The sequence below is a fragment of the Carlito syrichta genome, unplaced genomic scaffold (genome assembly GCF_000164805.1).
Source record: "Carlito syrichta isolate Samal-C Ts95f unplaced genomic scaffold, Tarsius_syrichta-2.0.1 Scaffold308858, whole genome shotgun sequence".
NCBI lineage: Eukaryota > Metazoa > Chordata > Mammalia > Primates > Tarsiidae > Carlito > Carlito syrichta.
The window spans coordinates 299,131-321,332 of NW_007252954.1; the positions used below are offsets into that span (position 1 = coordinate 299,131).

General features: G+C 36.6%; 1 protein-coding gene across 3 annotated transcripts in view; it reads right to left on the reverse strand.

The window, feature by feature from the left end:
• MEIS1 (Meis homeobox 1) overlaps nucleotides 1-22,202 on the reverse strand; it is a 137,619-nt gene that overhangs the window by 6,527 nt on the left and 108,890 nt on the right. For all 3 annotated transcript variants that reach the window (XM_021716660.1, XM_008066223.2, XM_008066222.2), the window contains one exon: nucleotides 17,657-17,733. In XM_021716660.1, coding sequence (XP_021572335.1) covers nucleotides 17,657-17,733 — 77 coding nt within the window. The remainder of the gene's footprint in view (nucleotides 1-17,656; nucleotides 17,734-22,202) is intronic.

Here is a 22,202-nt window from a genome sequence, read left to right on the forward strand (position 1 = left end):
TATCTTGAGAGATTCTTAAAATAAAAAATAGAGCTGGAATCTAACTAAAAGGTATACTGTTGGTGCTAACTCTTGCTGGTAATATATATTATGTCAGTTCTTGTATGTGAAGTCCCTGAACTGCTAATAAAAATATTTAAAACACAGGTCTACAACAAATTGTGTTGCAAATCAGGTTATCATTATCTTGTATAAACCATGAAAATTGGAATCATGTGAGCAGAAGGTTAGATTAATTCTCCATTCTCATTATAAGCACAGGTGTAGCACAAACACCATGTGAAATAACCAATTAAAATGAAAAAAAAAATCTGCTTTTTCATTAGCTGCCTTCACTGCATGACCAATTAGAAAATTATTTAATATTAATATTCTGCATATACTAAAAGTAATTTTCATAGCAACTAACATAGGTAAGAGAGCAAAAAGACATCTCTTTATCTATGGTACTATTTATAATCTGCAGACTCTTAGAGGGAAAGAACTCTGTCTATTAACTTTCTTTCTCAAGCCCTTTTAAAACATAATATTTTATAGATATGATTTATACTACTTACCTAAAAATAGGAAGAGACATTTTTAACAGATGAGAAGCCTAGGCTCAGAGAAATTAAATGACTTATGTGAGGTCACATGTTACCAAAGAGATGTTAATAATTTGCTGAATGACACACAGCTGGCAAGTGGCAGCAAACACTCTCCTCTCTAATGCTGTGACTAGAGCATGGCCACTACTGTGCCACCCATCTAGAAAATTCCATACCAAATAGATATCTAAACATTAGCTGGTTTTCAGCCAATTACCACTGGCAGCAACCCCAATGTTTAGTCAAGGAATAAGCATGGCTGTGGACATTTTATAGATTGTGAGTTTTGATGGCTGCACTGCTTATGTATGGAGACAAAGATAAGGCTATTCAAACAAAAACAAAAAACAAAGATTCAGTGCCTCAATTTATCTATATTCCAAAGCTTGCCTCCTTCACACTCATACATTCAGATTCCCATAGACAAATTCATAACAACCAACTCAGGTTTGAGTCCATGGCTATTAAACCCATGGATTCCTTAAAAAAATGACACTTCAGATTTGGAAAAGGGCTTTAACAGTTACCTCATTTGGTCATTGACATGAATCCCTTTCTATGAAATCCCCACCAAGTAGCTGGGTCGCCTCTGCTAGACTGTCCTAGTACAGTACTCACCATCTTACCTGAGAGTCCACTCCGTAAACAAACAAGACCAGTTGTTAAAAGGCTCTGTTTTACTTCATCTAAAATCCTTTCACCAGTACAACTCCTCTGGGGTAATTTAAACCATTCTAATCTTACTTCCTTAGGACAGCCTTTCAAATATTTAAACATGACCATTTTGTCCTGTAGGCTTCTCTCTTCTCCCTAGGTTAAACATCAGTGGTTCTTAAAAAGTTACTTCTAGAGAATGGGAGTCCTTCTAAGATCTTGAGCCCTCTCATCACCTGGGCCCCTCTCTGCTCAGTATGCTAAGCTTTGTCTGTGTTCCTCTTAAGGTTTGCAATGGACAACACTAACTACATTTATTCCAGGCCTGTCCTTGTCCCTATGTAGAAAGCAAATACACACAGAAAATACCACAGCCTCTTAGCTAAGTACTCACAGGTACTAGGCGTTATTTGCTTCTTTTGTGGTGGCAAGAACTATTTGTTGTCATTGATAACACAGATGTAATCTATCCAAAGACTATGTAGATATCAAGGTGGAAATACTTTCATTAAAAAACAAAAAACAAAACAGAAACACTGAAAACCTAATCACTTTTTCTGAACTGTTTGACCACATTAGTAAGTCTACTTGAAACTTTTGAAACATTTAATTTTAAAAAATCAATATAATGAAATATGATCGATACATATAGGACATAGTAATCTCTCAAAATGTTACTGAATTACAATTCCTATACTTACATGAACAATTTTCATTATTTGGAATCACAGTAGACATCTTGATCTGGAAATAACTAAGTAAATAATGAAATATATTTTTTTTTTAAAACAGCATCACCTTTTTGATCTTAAAACTATCTCCACATTTGATTCTCCTGAGTGTGTTTTATCATCATCTCAGACTCTCTTATATGTTCTCTCTCTTTAGAATTATGCTTCATACAACAGAGCCATGTGTTTAGATGGCTTCAGGGTAAATTCAAATACAAAAACATTTTCCTTCTGGGCAAAGTAATAAAATGAAATTCTTGCTCCTCCCACTATAAGTCAAACTGAGGTCAGTTCCCCCATCCCTCTATCTGTTTAAATAAACTGGTCCAGCTGTTTGTTTCTAAAATGCCCTTTGACCTTGTGTCTCATCCTCCTTGCTTTTGTGACAGAACACTTTGCTTTTCATTGTAAAAGAGTCTAAATTATCAGGAATTTTCTAAACACCAAACCAAAAAAAAAAAATCTTTAGATTTGATGTGAACTTAAATGAACATATTCCTTTTTTAAAATAGTCATTTAAGAGGTATAAGTAAAATAGTTATGTTTTTATATATGTGTGTCTGTGCATGCAAATATATATCTATATTTACATATGAACACATAAATATATATTAGAACTTGAACATAGAATAGTATTTTTGAAGAGAAATAAAAAAGAATGACAAAATTCCAATTAGAATGTACACTAAAAAATACATTCTCTAATAGCCACAAAATAGTTTAAGATAAAATATATCCCTGAAATGCACACAATCTTAGGATTTTCCATACTGATAAGGTCTCTTTAAAAGTTTGTTTAAAGATGTAAGAGAATACTTGGCAATTTTACAAATAACATCCAAAATTATAGCCCTTAAAACTTATATGTGCAATATCAGGAATATATAATAACATGACAGTTTTGCTTAAATAGATTGAAATAAATAGTTTCACATCTTTCAAGTTGGCCAAAAACTGAGACTTAAAAAAAGTAAACCTTTGAGCTAAATATGCTTTAGTGTTGGAAAATGTTTTATTTGCCTTTTCACATTACATTCCGAACATCAAGGTATATATATTTTTAATCCTATTTTGCTTTTAAAATCCAATCTTCTTTTGTAAAGTACTTTTTAAGAACTGAACTTCCTGTAGGTGGTAGAAGACTGAATTAGGAAAAGAATCTTTACATTTCCTTTTTTTAAATAGAATTATGAATTGGAATTTCTTGTGACCAAACTATCTCCAGACTCAAAACAAGAAGTTTCACAAAGGAAAGGAAGATAATGGATTCACTTTATAGCTTTATTTCATGACCAAAAAGGGAAATATATGTCTTTTTTTACCTAGTCTTATATGGTTAGGACTTAACTCCTAATAATGCAGAGTGGAAGGGTGGAAGAGGAACAAAATCTCCAAAAATCTGAGACCTGGACTATCTAAAATTAAATTTTATTCTGAATTGTTTATAGGAACCTGATAAGGAGAATGGGAAGTGACTATGAGTTATATATATATATTTTTTTGAGTCGGAGTCTCACTGTCACCCAAGCTGGAGTGCAGCAGCACACTCACAGCCACCACACACTTGTCCTGCTGGGCCAAGGTGATCCTTCTGCCTCAGCCTTCCAAGTAGCCAGAACTACAGGCATGCGTCACCATGTCCAGCTAATTTTTTGATTTATTGTAGAGATGAGGTCTCGCCAAGTTGCTCAGCTAGACTCAAACCCTAGGCTCAGGCAATCCTCTCACCTCAGCCTCCCAAAGTGCTGGGATTACATGCTTGAGCCACCATGACCGGCCATGAGTTATATTAAGAAAAGAAATAGGCCAGGCTCGGTGGCTCAGCCTGTAATCCAAGCTGTTTGGGAGGCCGAGGTGAGTGGATTGCCTGCGCCCACGGGTTTGAGACCAGCCTAGGCAACTTGGCGAGACCTCATCTCTACAATAAATCAAAAATTAGTCGGGCATGGTAGTGCGTGCCTGTAGTCCTGGCTACTTGGATGGCTGAGGCAGAAGGATCGCTGGAGCCCAGCAGGTCGACGTAGGGGTGGCCATGAGCATGCCACTGCACTCCAGCGTGGGCGACAGAGCGAGACTCCAACTCAAAAAAAAGAAATACAGGAAGGTTTGCTTTGTTCTTTCTTTTCTTTGTCCCCAGATGTTTATTTATCTTTAGAATTTTTTATTTTTTCTTTCTGCTAATTTCATCTATCTCCTTTCATTCTCAGTCTTGATATCTGAATAACACTCTGAGCAAGATCTGGTGGAACAGCTTTCTGAAACTGACCTTTGTCCTTTAGCTTATCCTCCACTCCTTGTCCTGGTCCCTTCCCCCAAAACTGAATTGCTAAGTTTAGTTTTCCCTCTGTGAGAACCAGGAGGGGAGAGAGCATAGTGAGCATCTGTTAGGAGCCAAAGCACAAGATAGTTTCCCAGTTCCACAGGCAACATTTTCCACATACCTTTGCCCTTTTCCTCCCTTGGCTCTCTGTAATACTGACAAAAGTAAAAATAAAATAAAATAAAATAAAAATCACTTGCTCACTTTCAGAAATGGCATTTACACCTTTACTCAATTAATTCTATTTCTCAGTGTTTGCCACCCTACTTATCCCCTAATAGTTAAAAAAAAAAAAAAAAAAAAAGCCCACGATTGGTTACATTACCATGCCACCACCAATTCAGTAAACCACATAAAATCACACTGGTGGCGTTTCCAAACAATGACATGATTCTCTAACACCACCATAGTGCTTCTTGCCAAGTAGGCATAAGTGAATAGGCAGTGGGATGGTGATGAACATAGGCTTACTTCAGAAGGATTCCATCTAAGTATGAAGAAATAGCATTTTACAACCCCCTAAAATGCCTAAAAAGCCAAAATTATAAACTTTTAGGAAAAAAGTTCATTAACTAGCAGGATATATTAGTGGAAATACCTTCTATACTGATACCATCAATTAAAGGAAGTGCTAATTATAGTCATTTTTTATTAATATTTAGTTATACTTAGGAATACCTACAAACATACTTGAATAATTAAAATTAACACCATGCATTCTTAAGTATAAGTACTGGTTACTCTGCACATACTCTTTTTTATTCAGTTGAAAATAAACACACACATATAATAACTGATATATAACTCATTTTATGTAATTTATGTGAGTATTTTTAAATTTCAGGGTTTAAAGCTTCATGAAAAATCTTCAAATGTAAATGTTAACACTGGAAGGTAGTTGTCTAATTCCACAATTTTGTTCTTTTTCTATTCCATGAATTTCCTCAATATAGCATTTCTTTCAACTGTATCATAGCCATTTAAATAAAATTATATCTACTACATTTTTTTAAAGTCAGCATCTCGCAATAATTTTTAAGGCATGTTTTATAAACAAACCCTCAGGGAAAGAGTTCTAGCTATCTCCCAAATAACTCTCTGTTCTTTTAAACAAAACAAAACGAAAAATCAACTTCAAAATCTTTTGTTGGGATTCTTTATTTTAGATTTACATTTACTTATTGGATTTAATGACCCATCACTGGCAGTCTTCAGGATCCAAGTTTTCTACACTCTCTTTCTTTGTGAAGTAAAATTCATGAAACATGATTTTAAGACGCTCGAGAAAGTTGACTCAATCTCGAGTCAAACGTTATGAAATCATGTTTTTGGCACCTTTTTCTAGTTTCTTAACCTCCTCCAGGATCCAGCAGTTCCAGGACTGCAATACATCATCTGTGTGTCTGGGGGAGGGTGGAGAGCAGCACCAGAAGGCAAGCAGACAGGGAAAGAAGGCAGCATAACCTCTCCTACCCACCCACTCGAGAAACCTCATCTTGAATCTGCTCAAATCACAAGCCCATCAGTCAGCAGTAGGAGAAGGTTTCCCTTCTCCAGCCGGGATGGTGGTGTTTGCAAAGTTACTGCAGAAAGAAGCGAAGTTGTCGAACACAGTTAAGAAAGTTAATCACATGTAAAAAAATTTCTTCAAAGCCGCTGGTGGAAAAAACCACTCATTAGTTGACATTGATGATGCAAAGTAATAAGAAAACCCAGGAATTATTTTGAAATACTTGAAATAATTCATCACTTGGGATATAGTATAGAAAATTTTCCTTGAAAACAAATTTTGAAATGATTTTTTAATTGTAAAAAAAAAAAAAATGTGGGCTTGTTCACACCTATAATCTGACCTGGATTCAAAGCAGAGGTGTCTCCCTTAGTAGAGTCTCTGTTTCTTTTGCTATTACCTGCTACCCTCTAGATCACTGAAGTCCTAGGTGCCAAACTTAATAGAACGAATGGTAGGGACATCTCACTAGACCTAGCATAAGAAATACCCAACAGTTACAAATATCTTAAGTACTTATCGATTGACATTAAACACAGACAACACAATGGCATTTATATCACTTAAATGTGACATTTTGCCAAATTTGAGTTTGTATGACCTTATTAATAAAAAAATGGCTTACATAAAGAATATGAATTTAAAATAATTACCACAATGTGTAAGCAATAGGATGATCTAGAATAAGATAGTAAAACTTCTACTAATGAAAAAGCTAAAATAGGTATAGTAGTATCTTCAAAAAATAGATGCATTGCTCTTTAGTCTAATATCTGAGTCAATTTTCATTTAAATTGCAATTTTCCCATATTCACAAAAGTCAATAAAATTGAATCTAACTAAATATTTCTCACACATTACTGAGTAAATACATTTATTTAAAGAAAATCCTAGTTTTTTAGGATTATAGAGGATGGGCAGATAATTTATCATCTAAACTGGGACATGTTTGACAATGAAGAGATACTATTAATAATTATGCCAGGCAACAGGTATAACCCATGAGTATCCTAGGGAAGGGGGTACGCAGTCACCCTAGTGATCAAGCATGCACTATCTTTCCAAAGAAAATTCCCCCAAATGATTTAAAACTCTGTCTTGTTAGAATGGTGACTAGCCCCCACATACATAAGGTATTATAGAATCTTTGCCCCATCTTGGAGTACCTCTGAGCGCTTTCTTTTCTCTGAGATCTTCCCTGTAGCTGCCTCAGGCCTCTAAGCCTTTATCAACCATAAATCTCCTAGGTCTGGAGTCTCCACTCATGCCAGAAAGGAGATCTCAAATTTTAGTTTGATTTCTAGTTTTGTTTGGTCACAAAATTAGGCTATATAATGACACAATGAAGATTACTTGAACAGAGGCTTGTGTCTATTCCTTGGAATATTCACTGGGACTTCGGTTAAGATGAAGAAAGCTTGAAATGTAAGCTCTATGTAATATATGTCAATATATAGCCTCTAGACTCTTAAAATACGAGTGGAAACACTCTTAAAGGCAAAATTCTCTTAGCTGAGGTATAAGACAAAGTCTATCAAATGAAGACAATAACATTAACAAAATGATTTTCTCGTGGAACTTGTCAAATGTTTGAAAAATGCTTGTGGCCATCCACGTCACTTCATAGAAACATGGGAGAATGTGAATTTTGGTGCTGAGTTGCTGAATCTGAGTGTGACTATCCTTGCCTTTAAACACCATCACTCATAATTATCATGGCCAAAACACAATGGCCAATGGCAGGGGAAGTTAGAACAGTGTTTAATGGGAAGAATATGTGACCTGACTAGGAAAACTGCCACTCATTGGTTCTAGATCATAGAAGTTATTTGGGTGCTGAAATTGGGATGATCAAGTGAAAATTGTCTTTGCACATTATAAAACCTAAGACAGGAGTTTGTTGGGATACTGCCAATATGATTCTCGAAAATACATAATGGTATAAAACTTGTACATAAATGCTTGTAACAACAAAAAGTGGAAGTCACCCAAACACCCAACAACTGGTAAACAAACAAAATGGCGATATATCCATAAAATGAAACAATGCTCAGCCACAAAAAGGAATGAAGTTCTAACATATGCTGCAACATGGATGAACCTTGGAAACATTAAGCTAGGTAAAAGAAGCCAGTCTCAAAAGACCACATGGTACACGATCACATTGGTAAAATGTCCAGAATAGGCAAATACAGAGACAGAAAGTAGATTTATGGTTGCCAGGAGCTGGTGGAGAGGGAGATGGAAGCATGAAAGGGGTAATAGCTAAGGGGTACCGGGCTTCTTTTTTAAGGTGGTGAAAATGTTTTAAAATGAAATATGGAGATGCCTGCACAATTCTGTGAACACATTAAAAACTATTGATTGAACTGTACACTGTAAATGGGTAAATTGTATGGTTTGTGAATTACATCTCAATATGGTTTGTGAATTACATCTCAATAAAGCTGTTAAAAATAAATACATAATGCTGGAACGGAAGAAACTCTGGACTAGGAATCAGTCCTATCCATGCTCTAATTAGCTGCATAACATCATAAGGCCCCAAGCCTCATCTGCCATATGATACGTAAACTTCCTCTCAGGATTTTTACTCTATGGTTCTGTAGCACAGAGTTCCTAAAATTTTCATCCATGCACCCTTTTGATACACTTCAAAACCCTCATACTCCTTTGTTATTTGCAATTTCAAAAGAAACAGCATGACTAAAAACAAATTTTAATACTCAATATGCTTTTTTATACTCCGTTCACTCCAGATTATTGTGATGTGCCTCTTCTGCCTCCCCCCAACTCCCTCCCAGGCCCCCTGAGTCCTGAGAATGGGAATCCTTGCCATAACCTATTGTACTTTTCTTTCTGTAAACAGTACTGCCAGGTGACCAGCTGGGGGACTGAGATCTTACATCTTTTGGACATGTACAATTCTTTCCATTAGTTTTTTCAGCATCCCCTACCCCCTGCCCTTTCCAAGTACATATGAACTCTGACCTAAACTAAGGATCAAATAAAGTCAGCGACAGCAGATGTTCTAGTAATATAGGTCAACAAAACCCTTTAACCAGAGAACAAACCTCAAAACTACTGGTTTGCATTTGATTCAGCATTCTAAATTAAAAATACTGACAACTTAAATATATATGTGTATGTGTAGACACACATACACATATATATTTAAGCATATGGAGCATTGATTTCCATCCCTAGGCAATGTACTGATTCTTTTCGGAGGCAAAAAAAGTGACTTTATCAACATCAAGTCAGGTCTCACCAAGGACAGGAAATTTATTTTTTGAGCTAAGTTACATTTTGAACCGAAGACTGATAATTTCCCATGAACCTGAAAGAGTTAATGTGTTTGAGAAAGGAAATATTTATTTCCCCTTCTTCAGTGATATGATCTAATCTTGGGAGGCATTGGTTAGTTAGAAGGGTAAAAAGGAAAAGAGATCTCTCAAGGATGTCGGAACTGATTAAGGTGTTTTTTGTTGTTGTTTGTTATTGTTCAGGTGTCAGGAGCACGATAGAGTTAATTATTTTCCATGTCACTGGGTCAGGCTAAGAATGGAAATAAAACAGACAGAAAAATATTCATGATTATGAAGGCATTAAATGGGAAAGTCCTATATTTGCCAAAGTTACAAACATCTGCCTCCATGTTGTTGGAGGCTTTCATTTTTTTCATGTCCTCTTTCCCCTTAAAAACTAACAATGAAGCCAAACATACCCCTCAGCGTCTACACAAAGACCCAGCATCCACACACTGGAGCAATGCAGACCGGATCTACCCTCACAAACACTTCCTTCCCCCAAGTCCCTGGCTCCACTCCATTTTCGAGAAAACTGTTTTATTCAACAAGGAGGCAGCATTTGCCCCATTTTTTAATATTTCAGGCTGACTTTTTAACCACTCAAAAATGCTGTTTGTTTTCTGTAGGCACAGCCTGAAGCAAGATGATGATATAAGTGAGAGTAGAGAGAGGGTCTCTCTGGGTATAGCTCGGTGCTTCAGTGCTTAATGCTTAATCACCCAACACCAGCCTCAGCAACTGTTGACACAAAATAGGTGGAGATCAGGTCTGTGCAAGCAGAAAATACCAGAAAGGCAAACTATATGTAAACACACTTAAGACAGATTTGACAAGAATAGACCTAAACCTGACTTGCTAGGAAACTACTAATGTCTAAAGCTTCAACGCCCCTCTTAGCTGGAGTCTGTTTCCCCTTACAAAGTTTCCTTTGAGAAGACAAAGAGTAACATTTTTTAAACTAAAATACATTTACAAAAGACAGCCCAGACATTTGTCCCCTTGATTCACATAGTGTGAGTTTCAAATCTGCTCTTACATGCAGGATTTATGTAATGTAATACAGTTCTTCCACGTATGCCTGGAGTGAAGCCAAATGAGAGAGAAGGGGAAAAAAAAGAAAAACACGTACACACAACCACAATTCAAAAAGTTATTTCTCCTGACCTATAAAACTCATGCAAAAAAGCAAATGGATAATGCTTAAACAGTCTTTTAATCTTATCTAACTGACACCTGACAACCCATTACTTATAGATTATTAATGCATCCACTAAAAAGTTTGTCATGTACAAAATTACTAGGGAAAAAGATTGAATGCCCCAGGAAAAAGCAAATTTTGCTGTACAATAACTTCAGAAATTTCAAGCCTATTATCTGTCATGCCCTTCATAGACTCGTAGCACACTGCTAAAAACAACTGATTTATCTTTATTATGAATCCTAAAATGACAGCACACATCTTTTTCATGTCTTGAGATAATGTTTAATTTCATCTAGTTTTTATTTTACAGTGTATGATTTGCTTATTTAAGAAGAGGAAAAGTAACAACTTTTTAATTAGTTTCCCTGTTTGTCTCTTTATCAAAGTGTTTTGTTTTTTGTTTTTTTGTTTTTTTTTGTCCTACTCCCAGGGTAAAGCTGGAATGAATCTCCATTTCAGAAAATTCACCTTACTTCCCTTTGCTTCACATTATTATACAGTCTAGAACATGAGAGCTTGAAGAGTTATTACAGTCAGTTTAAAGAAAGGAAATTGTCACCAGTGAAGATAAAATGACCTGAACAGGGACACACATCTAGTTGGTAAGGAGTGGGGATGAAGATGAAATGTTTTGATTCCAATGTTCTTTCCCTGCAGAGTCCCTCCTCTTACCCACTCTGTGTAAATTGTATGTTGTAATGAAGCCTACAGAAGAATTTGTTCTTTCACCACCTATGGATGGGGGGTAGCTAAGCTCTTCCCCTCACAGTGATGCCTCCTAGCCCCTCACTTCTCATGCTTTCCCCAGGAAATAGGAGTCAAGTCCTGCTCCTTGGGGTTGCATGACGCTCAGGGTGTTCCTTACATTTCTCTTGCCAGATACTCATGCTAAAATGCTGAGAACAACAAAACTGGCTTAATTAGGATTTGCAACAAGTTGTGCTAACCTGCACACCATGTCCAAAGTCAACTGCTAAGCCACTGATTTAACTACCTTGAGAGAAATCACGGATGTTCAGAAACTTTGGGTCCATGCTAGATACATCGGTCTTCCAATGCACTGAGCTCTGAGGTCCTTTGAACCCCAACACTAAGAAGTCCTGAAATACTTCCTCAGTTTGTACTGTCTGGCTCTCAGCTTCAGGCATCACGCTAGCTTCTTGACTCTGAAAAACTCTGAAATTGTCTTGTCCTCCTGAAAAGCTCTGAAACTTCCTTTGAATGTTAGCTGGAGGAGAAACGGTGGTTACACAAAACCACATTGTGACTTTTAAATCCACCTTCCTACGTCTCAGACCTCCCTGTTTTTCTTCTCACCTAGACTCAAGGTCCCATGGTAGATGGGGCAGGTTTTTCCATCCAGCACAGTGGGCCAACATGTACCCCTTCCTATGGGGCTTCCATCTTTAACAGTATTAACAATGTGATTTTTACACAGTGGGGAAAAGCTCTGAGTACACTCACAGTGTAAAACTCACAACAAAATAAATTTAGCAGAATGCAGAGTCATTTTCAAAGAATATTGTTTGTTGGAAAATTTTAAAATCCGAAGGAAAAAAAGCAGTGTCTTTGGTGAACTCCTAAGATTTTCTGACATGACAATACCTGAAGGTTTCTAAATTCACAGCTCTTTTCCCTGCAAGCTATTTGCTCAGCTTTCCTAATAATACCCTGCCTGTCTGGCACTCCGCCAGCTCTGTCTCAGGCAATATGCAAGCTAAACATTTTTTGACTGATTTCAATATTTTCTTATGAGCAACTAGACAGTATTTTATCTAGTGAGTATTACTGATTGCTAGAATCTAAGCCCAGAGTAAGCGGCTGTAAAGGTAATATTATTAGAATTGACACTCAAGGTGAAAAGCACAGCAATTAACTGAGGCTTGAAGAACAACAACCCATTCTGAAATGTTCTGGGGAGTTATTCTATTTCTATTTTTCCTTCTTCTGTTTAAGATACTGCACCTGTTACTCCATTGATCAATTATGAAGTCTACTCTAAATGTAGGTTACACTTAGATTCTCAGGGAAAATGTTAAACCACCTGCTTAATAAAATTATTTTTGTGTGTGTGAAGTTGTTTCATCCCTAGGTGATTCCTAGGCAAGGAAATTCACTATACAGCCCTCACTTTGCTTTTGTAGTTCGATAGCAAACAAGTGACCCAGTGCTTCTTGCAACGTACACTGTTTTATTTTTTTTACATCTGTTTTCCTTGCTTTTCTGTCATGTCTCTGTTTAACTTTATTGACAAAACAATCTGTGTCTAATATTTAAACAACATCTGTAAAATGTATTATTAAATTATGTTGGAAGAAAAAGCAGAACAATTCTACGAAACCTTATGACCCCTATTGATTTTTAGATCACAGAAGTTGAGAGGATAATTTGTGAATGTTTTAACATTTACATCTAAACAGGTACCTATATTTATAGAATCTTTGATTACTTATAAATGTATTTGCTACATTATTTCTGTAACTCAGAAAGGAACTTGACCTTTAACAGTTGAATCTGTTTATTATAATAAAGGAGATCCTATTTTTAAAAAATAAGTTTACATTTTTACCTGCCAGTGGCATAACTCTCTAAGGACAACATACTTCCCCCCCCCCACTAGTAATAAACGGGAAGTGATGCCTGAATGCTTTGCAGTTTTGAAGGCAATAAATGAAGTAACTAGGAAAATCTGATACATGCACTAAATCGGATAACTGTAGAGTATAATAGTTCTGAACAGTGTCACCTCGGATGTGAGGACGTTATCTGCAATCTTATATACCCTGCTGACGGGGAGTTATTTTTCTCTATACACCTACTATATTTCACATATAGTATATATTTTGCACCTACAACCCATATTGCCTTCTCAGACTGTAAAGGGATAATCCTTTAACATCAGGCCTTAATAGTAAAGTATTTGGATGAGGAGGAGTAAACAAAGAAACTGTCAAATTTATTCAGTACACTTTAGGCTAAAACTCTGCTGAGGCAGGAAGGTCTGAGGCATTCAATAAGTACAGTATAGTCACAAGGCATAAGTTTTCATAACAGGGAACTTCCATGTCTGCAACATTAATGTGAAATGTATAAGGAAATTTTTATCTGACCACTCTACACTCACATGTTCAATATAAAAAAATCTACTCAGAAAAAAAAGAACCAAGCATTGACTCATAAGTGTGTGTGTGTGTGTGTGTGTGTATGTACATGTGTTTTCTTCAAAGTTCTATCTAAATATTTAAAGACCCAAATAACCATCTAATCTCAAATTTTAAGATGTTACTACTTATACAACTAAAACATTCAGCATATTAATAGTATGTTTGCACTGCTGATATAACAGAAGAATTTGACACAACCACAACAATAAAAAAGTAAAAAGACAAAAGCCTCCAATGCTATTACTTGTCATTTTTGGATAAATTATAATTGGGAATGAGGAAGCAAAGGGGGAATAATACATAAATTTTTGGTGCATATTATATTTTTAAAAATGATTATACTTTTAAATCTACGTCTACACAATGCACTAGATTGAAATAGTTGATTTTTTGAAAACATGCAGTTCCATCAAATACTTAATTTATGTAAAAATATTTGTACCCAAATTATTTGCATAATTGCCTCAATTCTCAAAAAATTTGTTGGAATAGATTCGGTCTACAGTGTCACATCTAATAAATTTCACATTCCATACCAGGGCCCAAATACTGCAAGTATTGATGCCAACCATTTTAAGACTTCTTCTCTCTGTTTTTATTCTAACAAGTAGACCAAATATAAAAGTTATCACAAAAATTTTACTCCAAATTTTCTCTTAATGAATCATATCCGTCTTGCTTTACATTTAAATTCTGTCTTTTGTCTTCTCCCCCCTCAACTCCCATCGATTTTAACTTTAGTCAGCCCAGGCAGGTAACACTTATGTCAATTAGAGAAATATAAAATTAGTTCAGTGATGAAGTAAAAGAATTCATCACAATACATAACAATGTAGCAAACTTCTTGTCTCATTTTTCAGTCAGAGCCTGACTTTAAACTGTATCAGCCAAGGTTTCTATGACAAGCTAACAACTAGACATGAGTTTATATTTTTCACTTACATATTGTGTATTTTGATACATTATGTTGCTGCCAATAATTATGACTGATCTACACCCAACTTGCCCTTCAGCGCTTTATAAATTGCTTCAACAGTGACTCATGGTTCATACAAAAATGTACATGTGTGTTAACAAGTTTTAAGAAATCCAAGGAGGAAGACACAAGGCTTCAAACTTGTGACTAAAGAAGTAAAGGGGAAATGCAAAAAGAAATATTTTTAGTAGGAAATAATCTGGGCTGATGCACAGTATAAGAAAAATGTTTATAAACACTTTTTTTAAAAAAAGCTTCATGCAATTTTTATTACAATCAAGTAAAAATGAAAACCAATGCATAATTATTCTGCATTTTAGTTTTCAAATATGCCACAGTTTAAGATTCTCTGACACTTGTTTCAAAACCGTGTCATCTGGGATCCCCCACTTTTGTATCATATTTCCTGCTTAAAGCCTAATGAAAAATATATCTGTTATCAGTTCCTTAAAAGGGAAAGGTTTGGATAAAAATTGACAAAGCATTAAAAACTCAAATCAGGCCAAGCATATTGGATCACGCCCGTAATCCCAGCACTTTGGAGGCAGAGATGGGAGGATTGCTTGAGCACAGGAGTATGAGACCAGCCTAGGTAACATAGCGAGACCTTGTTCCCACAGAAAAATTAGCCGGGCATGGTGATTTGTACTTGTGTTTCCAGCTGCTTGGAGGCTGAGGCCAAAGGATCACATAAGCCCAGGAGGTCAAGGTTGCTGTGAGTCTTGATTGTGCCACTGCACTCTAACCTGGGCAACAGAGTGAGACCCTGACTCAAAAAAAAAAAAAACTCAAGTCAAAAGAGGGATGCCATATTAATACATTTGCACTGCGGATATAACAGAAGAATTGATTTATCATACTGAAGAAAGGCGATCTTTCTTTTTTAGTTTCTCAAGGGGCATTTTCTACAGCAAACAAAATTAAGAATTAAAATAATTGCCAAATGCAAATCATTGATGTGTATGCAAAAGTCACTTCCAACTCTATATTCAGTACAAGTAGAAGGAACACACACACTGCACATAGAGTCAGTTAAGCACAGAATTGTGTTTACATCCCAAATAACTATGTACAAGTGGTTCTTAAGTTATATACCCATGCAGAATTGAACAGCAGTGTGAAGTTTAGGATGAAGTCTGCATATACTTTGAAAAATTATTTTACAATATGAGCAATAACTTTTTTAAATTCAAAAGGAAGACACATACCCTTTCTCCCTTCGAATTACAAAACTGAGGAAGCTGAATTGTGATTGCTGATTGATTAAGAACTGTTGCTCTCCAGTACAGATTGTGTATAGAATCTAGGAAAATATGTGTGTGCGCGTGTGTATTTATATTGCCTGAAGTCACAAGAATGTCTTCTTGTGCCTGTATTCACAGGAAATATCCCATAAGGTTGACCACTCATAGAAAGCAACTTGTATTGGAATTTGTTCTCTGGTAACTGTGTTTCTAAGTGGAGTCTGCTAGCAGCACTGAGGAGGAAGAGCATAGGCATGTATATTAGATCACCTGTATGGAAGTGCTTTTTTGCTCCTTAATTAGAGAGCTTGCCCTGCCACTCCTTTGCCCTCAAACAGGAACCTTTCCCAGGGAAATGTGACATTTGTGCAGACTCCATTCTATTAAAACTGCCACCCCATCAGTTTAAGCTTAAAAATATATGTACGGTATATACATTTAGGTGTGCATACAAAATTGATGTTCTCCATTCGAACGCTGTCCAGAAACTTTTAAAAGAACATATTCAAATAGGTAGCATTAATAGTCTTGAAAATTAAGATAAAATAGCAGGTAAAAACAGGCAAACAAAATCCTCGGAAGCCACCCAACTCCTCATAACACATTTCGATATAGTAAGTCTTTGGTTGGTTCACCATCCACTGACTAAAAGGGCTGCAAAAATTGATCTCTCAAGGCTGCAGTAAGGTCATAGAAATTGATAGCCCTTACAAGCAATGCTTATGTGAGTCTGTCTGTGTCTTACAGATAGTGTACTTTGTAAATTAATCCTCCAAAGGCAAATATATTGTAAGTAGCTTGTTATCTCTAAAATACTAAATTGAAGAATACACGGGATTATATTGACAGAAATTACATTTTCTGTAATGGGGTTTAATATATCTGAAATCTCTCCCAAAGGCTCCCAGGCTCTCTAACAGAGAAGGGTCTGTTAATGTTGGTGCAATAGACATCAAGAACAAATGTATTCACCAAAATGGATTAGGCCATGTAATCAGAGATTCTGTAATATTAATCTTTGACACTTATTGAACAGAAAAAAATACTTCTGTCTACAAACTGGCATTCCCAGTTCTCCCCTTCCCCCAGCCAGGCTTTGGGCCTTTTCTGGATTTTACTTCAAAGAGGATAAGGTTTCCCCCATCATAAACACTAATCTGAAAATATTAGGACAATTAACTAGATACACTTAGTTTTAGAGGATATTGGATTTCGATACCCTTCAAATATGACACTAGCCCTGGGTGATTATATGAAACCTGGCTTTCAGCACATTCACAAAGGGTAATAAATCATACTTTCTCAAAGCCTCGTTGCCACACTGCTGTACATTAAGTCAGAATATTGATGACTGGTACTTGGTACATAATCTCAGCTTTGCCCCAAATCAGAAATTTACACTTTATTTGAAAACAACATTGCACAGCCCTGAGATACACCAGGTTTGGATAGCTTCAAAGTAGAAACATAAATAATTTCTCCCTTTCAGTATTTGGGAGATAAAAGGAAAAGGAAGAATACCCTTGAATGCATAACCCTAACAAAATCTAACTGAATTTAGTTATTCAATGAATTTAAAACCTGACTGATAAGTGATGGTGGATTTTCTTGTTTTGTAGAAAATAGGATGATACCACTATCTCGAGTACCCTAAAGGGGAGAAGAAAAACCATAGAGATATACTTACAGAGCCGTAATGAATGTGAATTAAGCACACACATTTATACAATGCATCAAATCTGTCCATTTATAAAAGAGGCAGAAGGCAACACAATGTTTTACTTTTCCTACTAGCAAGGGTTCTCACATATCAGTCAACAGTTTGTTTTCACCTTTGGATCAACAAGCCATCAGGGAAAACAGCAACAACTGGGTGTGTCTTCTTCATGCAAAACATTCACTGCAGGTTGCCAGAGGGGAAAACAGATTGTGTGTAAACACAAAGCCGAATTACTTACCAATTGTTCACTTGAAGGATGGTGAGTCCCGTGTCTTGTGCCAACTGCTTTTTCTGTTCTTCAGAAGGGTAAGGATGCTGAAAGAGAACAAAAAAGATACGTGTGCACCAGGTAGTATTTAGGCCATTTTGTCAATAGTCTAAGTGTCTAGTGAAGTCTGTAATTAAAGGTAAAAATGCTGAGGTGTGTCACTCTTATTAATGGAATACTACATCATCTAATTAATGGCAGTAAAAGACAAGCCAATTACAAAGATTAGTGAAGTGTATAAATAGCTACTTAGGATACTTGCAAAACCTTGATACTGAGTTTATCCCTTAACAGGTTTATTTGTTGCAAACACAGAAAGTTTAGTATGATCCTCACTGTATTTTATAGGATTAAAATAAGGACAAGCCAATTTTTTAACCATCTAAAATATGCAGCCCTTATGTAATATTTTCTTTGAACCATGGACTTCTGCGCCTAACTTTGGACCAACAAGCTCAGCTAAGTTCCCCAGGAGTGGCATTTTCCCTACAAAACACCATATTGCTGGATGCAAGTATCAAAATTAGAGTGGGTGTTCTTAAAAACAAACAAACAACAACAACAACAACAAAACCGCGCCTTTGGGAGGCTGAGGTGAGTGGATTGCCTGAGCCTGCAGGTTCGAGACCCAACTGGGCAGCGAGACCTCATCTCTACAATAAATCAAAAAATCAACCAGGCGTGGTAGCGCATGCCTGTAATTCCAGCTACTTGGAAGGCTGAGACGGAAGGATTGCTGGAGCCCAGCAGGTCGAGGCTGCGGTGGCCGGGAGCAGCCACTGTACTCCAGTCTGGGTGACAGAGTGAGACTCCAACTCAACAAACAAACAAACAAACAAACAAAAAAACCACACTATTCAACTTAGCTCTTCAGCAAAGCACAAATAAACAAAATTCAACCAAAGTTGGTTTCCATATCTGAATGTCAACACATGCTGGAATTCTGAACACAGGCCAATATAAGATCAAAGACCACCATATTTTGCATGCTAAGAACAAGCTATATTCCTCAAGTGTTAGAGTGGATAAAAAGTATTACAGGATTAGATAATAAAATGAAATTCATACCTTCTTGTAAGAATGTTTGGAATTCAACTGAAATTAGTTTTGGCGCAAACACTTTTTGTTCACTAATCAAGTATATCTAAATTTGAAATATATATTTCTGAAGTCTGGGGGAGGAAGTAAGGACATGGTTTCCAGCTCTGAAGACATTGGCAGCTCGAAACACCACATCTCAATAAAGTTTGCCAAGATAAAATTCTTCTGAGAGTCAACCTTCTATTTTATTATGAATGGGAAAGGGCACGCTCAACCCTTAATTTAACTATCTGTGCCATCAAAACTTAATTCTGGTCTATTGAATGCTAATTAACATAGCTTTTAATTTAATTAATAATGTCTGATTAGATGCTAAAAAGGCTTGTTAATGACCACTTTGGTGCTCTTATATGTAAGTTTAAATATGTTCTATATCAGTACACATGGGATTCGTTTGTGGAGAGCAGAGACATAGCAATTTTTCCCACAAGCATTGCCTATGATTGTCACTTAATCAATAAGTACACAATTAGAATAAGGTTTTGCTTTCATGGAATATAGTGCCTTTCTCTAAAGAGCTCAAGTATATTACAGACAGGAAGGTAATTAATCCCCCATTATATCTTTTTGAGTGGCATAAATGGAGCCTATCATCCTTCCTGTTTTGCAGGTGAGAAGACTGAGCAGGGGAAGGGATGGTTAGCAGCAGGCATGAGTCAGTTGGCGTTTCCTGCTTCCCTTCCAGAGTCTCAGCCTTACCATGACCAAAGGATATGGCAAATGCCTTTCAGAATCCCCATTCATATCCCCATTCAAAAGCCTTCAGACTGTAAGGCCGACCACCATCCAGCCCAGTGCACCTCTCAGATGTTGATGCCTTCTTCTCAACCCCATCCCACCCTGCAGCCCAGCCGTACCATTCTCCTTTCTGTTCTAACACTCAAGCTTTTCCCCATCACTCAGGTTCCTGCTCCAATGTCACTTTCAGATCTCAGCTCAAACTTCCAGCTCTACACTCCCTACCACCCTACCCTATTGCTTGCACATCAATCGTTTTCTTATTTCCCTACTATCAAGCATCACTCTCTGAAACACCTGTTTTACTTTATTTTGTTTCCTTACTGGTGTGTCCTTCCCCAATCACTTAACAACTCTAAACTCCTTGTCTTGCTCACTCACCATCCTCAAAGCTCAGGATAGCACATCACAGGAAATCACAAAATACTTATGGATCAAAGGAATGGCTATAACTTGCCATGATACACAGATACTTCCCATTCAGATGCGACATAAAAATGTATAATAAATTCTTTTTCAAAGCCCGCAGAAAAATAAACAATCCTATTTAAGTTCTGTACAACTACTTTCTTTGCTTCATTCCTTACATGGATGTTAACCCACTCTCTCCAAATAAAAGAATATAAACCTCATAATAGACTAAGATCATAGGTGACAATAGTGCTGCTCAACACAATGCCAGTCACTGCAGCCAAAATCTCATGACTAGATACTGAGCTAAAAGCAGTCCATTACCCTGAGGTTTAAAACATAACTCCCACTGGATAAAGGTTTGGCACATGATGCAAACCAAACGAGGCTCTTATTCTGTGAACATAATGCTGAATTGTAGTTTGATCTATAGTTGTCCTAGGTCTACACCAGTTAAAGCATTCTACATGAGATGCATGACCCTATTTGACCGTATAAATTATACTGCCACTCATTAACTATGGGACTTGGAACCAGGGACTCTTCTCGTCCCCCATTTTGTCATATACAGTTCTAAGATCCATTGAGTTTAAAGATTACCCAGGCTAGCAGTTCTTACAGTATTACCCAGTCAGAATATAAGCTCAATTTTGAAATATGTAAATTTTTAGCATCCAACCGTTGTCACAATTTGACATATAAAGTCATAGGTGGATATATACAAGCAGCTTCTGCTCTACAACATTTTCTGTAACATTCGCTTACAGCTATCCAGGTCCTATGAACATCTCTTTCATTTTTCAAGTATGTATGCGTGTATATATATATTGAGTCAGGGTCTCACTCCGTCACTCAGGCAAGAAGAGCATTGACATGATCGCTGCAGCCTCAACCTCCTGGGCTCAGGCGATCCTTCCATCTCAGCCTCTCTAGTAGCTGGGCCTACAGGGGCACGCCTCTATGCCTGGCTAACTTTTTTATTTTTTATTTTTTGGGTAGAGATAAGGTATTGCTGTGTTACCCAGGTTGGTCTCAAACTACTGGGCTCAAGCAAGCCTCTTACCTCGGCCTCCCAAAGTGCCGGAACTCCAGGGTGTGAGTCACCGCACCTGGCCTTTTTCAGTGATTTTCTTAAAATAGAATTAATAAGTATGCCAACACAATGTCTCTTCAGTATAGCTGAATGGCAACACCTTTTGTACTGTCTTGTTAGCTGTGTCTTAATGCTATGACCAGAACTGGATAAAAATTAATATTTATGCCATTTATCTTTAGTTACTTTGAAAATTGAAAATTGTCACAGTAATTTATTTGTCCTCTGTTTTCAAGAGTACTTTTGCATGCCTGTTTGTGAACAAGTTTTACTTACATTCTTATGTAGCAGATGGAATTCATACTTTATTTATGCAAGTGATATCAAAAAAATTTTCTTTGAATCATTAAAATTACCTGGATGATTGCAGCTTACCTGGATGACTGCAGCTTCAAAGAGCAGTAATGTAGCCTTCAAAATTTCAGTGCAAATTTTGGCTGTTTCTTTACATAATGTAGTTTCCGATTTCAAAATTTAAATATCATAAAATGAGAACGTTCTACCCTTTTTTCTCTGTCACTTTTCATGTGATCTGATTTTAAGTAATTGGAACAAACTGTGTCTAATTTCATGCAGCATAATTGCTAGGCAGCCTCAAGCTATGGAGACCCAGCACTCTGTCTCCATTAAGAAATTTTCAGTTGTTCAGGATATATTTTTTTTGCATAGAAATGAATGAGCCTTGACAAAATTAAATATCACAATAATCTGGCCATTTTTAAGAGAGAGAAAAGGTATCAACAAAATTCCTAAGCCCTTGCGTATGGTAGGTCAATTACATATTTTTATTTTTCTCATAGTTTTTGGCCTTGCTGTCCTAGAAACTTTCAATTTCCAGGAAGAAAAAAAATCTATAATTGGTAGAATCACATGAAAGCCATGACTTTATGTAGCTAATCCTTAGTCAGTCAAAAAATTCACAAAGAAGTAGGCTTTTAAACTGAAACCCAATATGTTTAAACATCTTAAATCCTATGCATCCTTACTAGATAAGCTTTTTGAAGACAGTATGCATTATTCCTTTGTAGACTTAAAAAAAAAAACTTGACAAAAACCCAACATGCCACAGGCAAGGCTACAGAAGAAACATTCAAAGTCCTGTTGCCTTCTGCCCACAGAGCAAGTGAGACCATGCAAAGGGCCAAGGCAGGTATCACTGTGCAAAAGAGATAA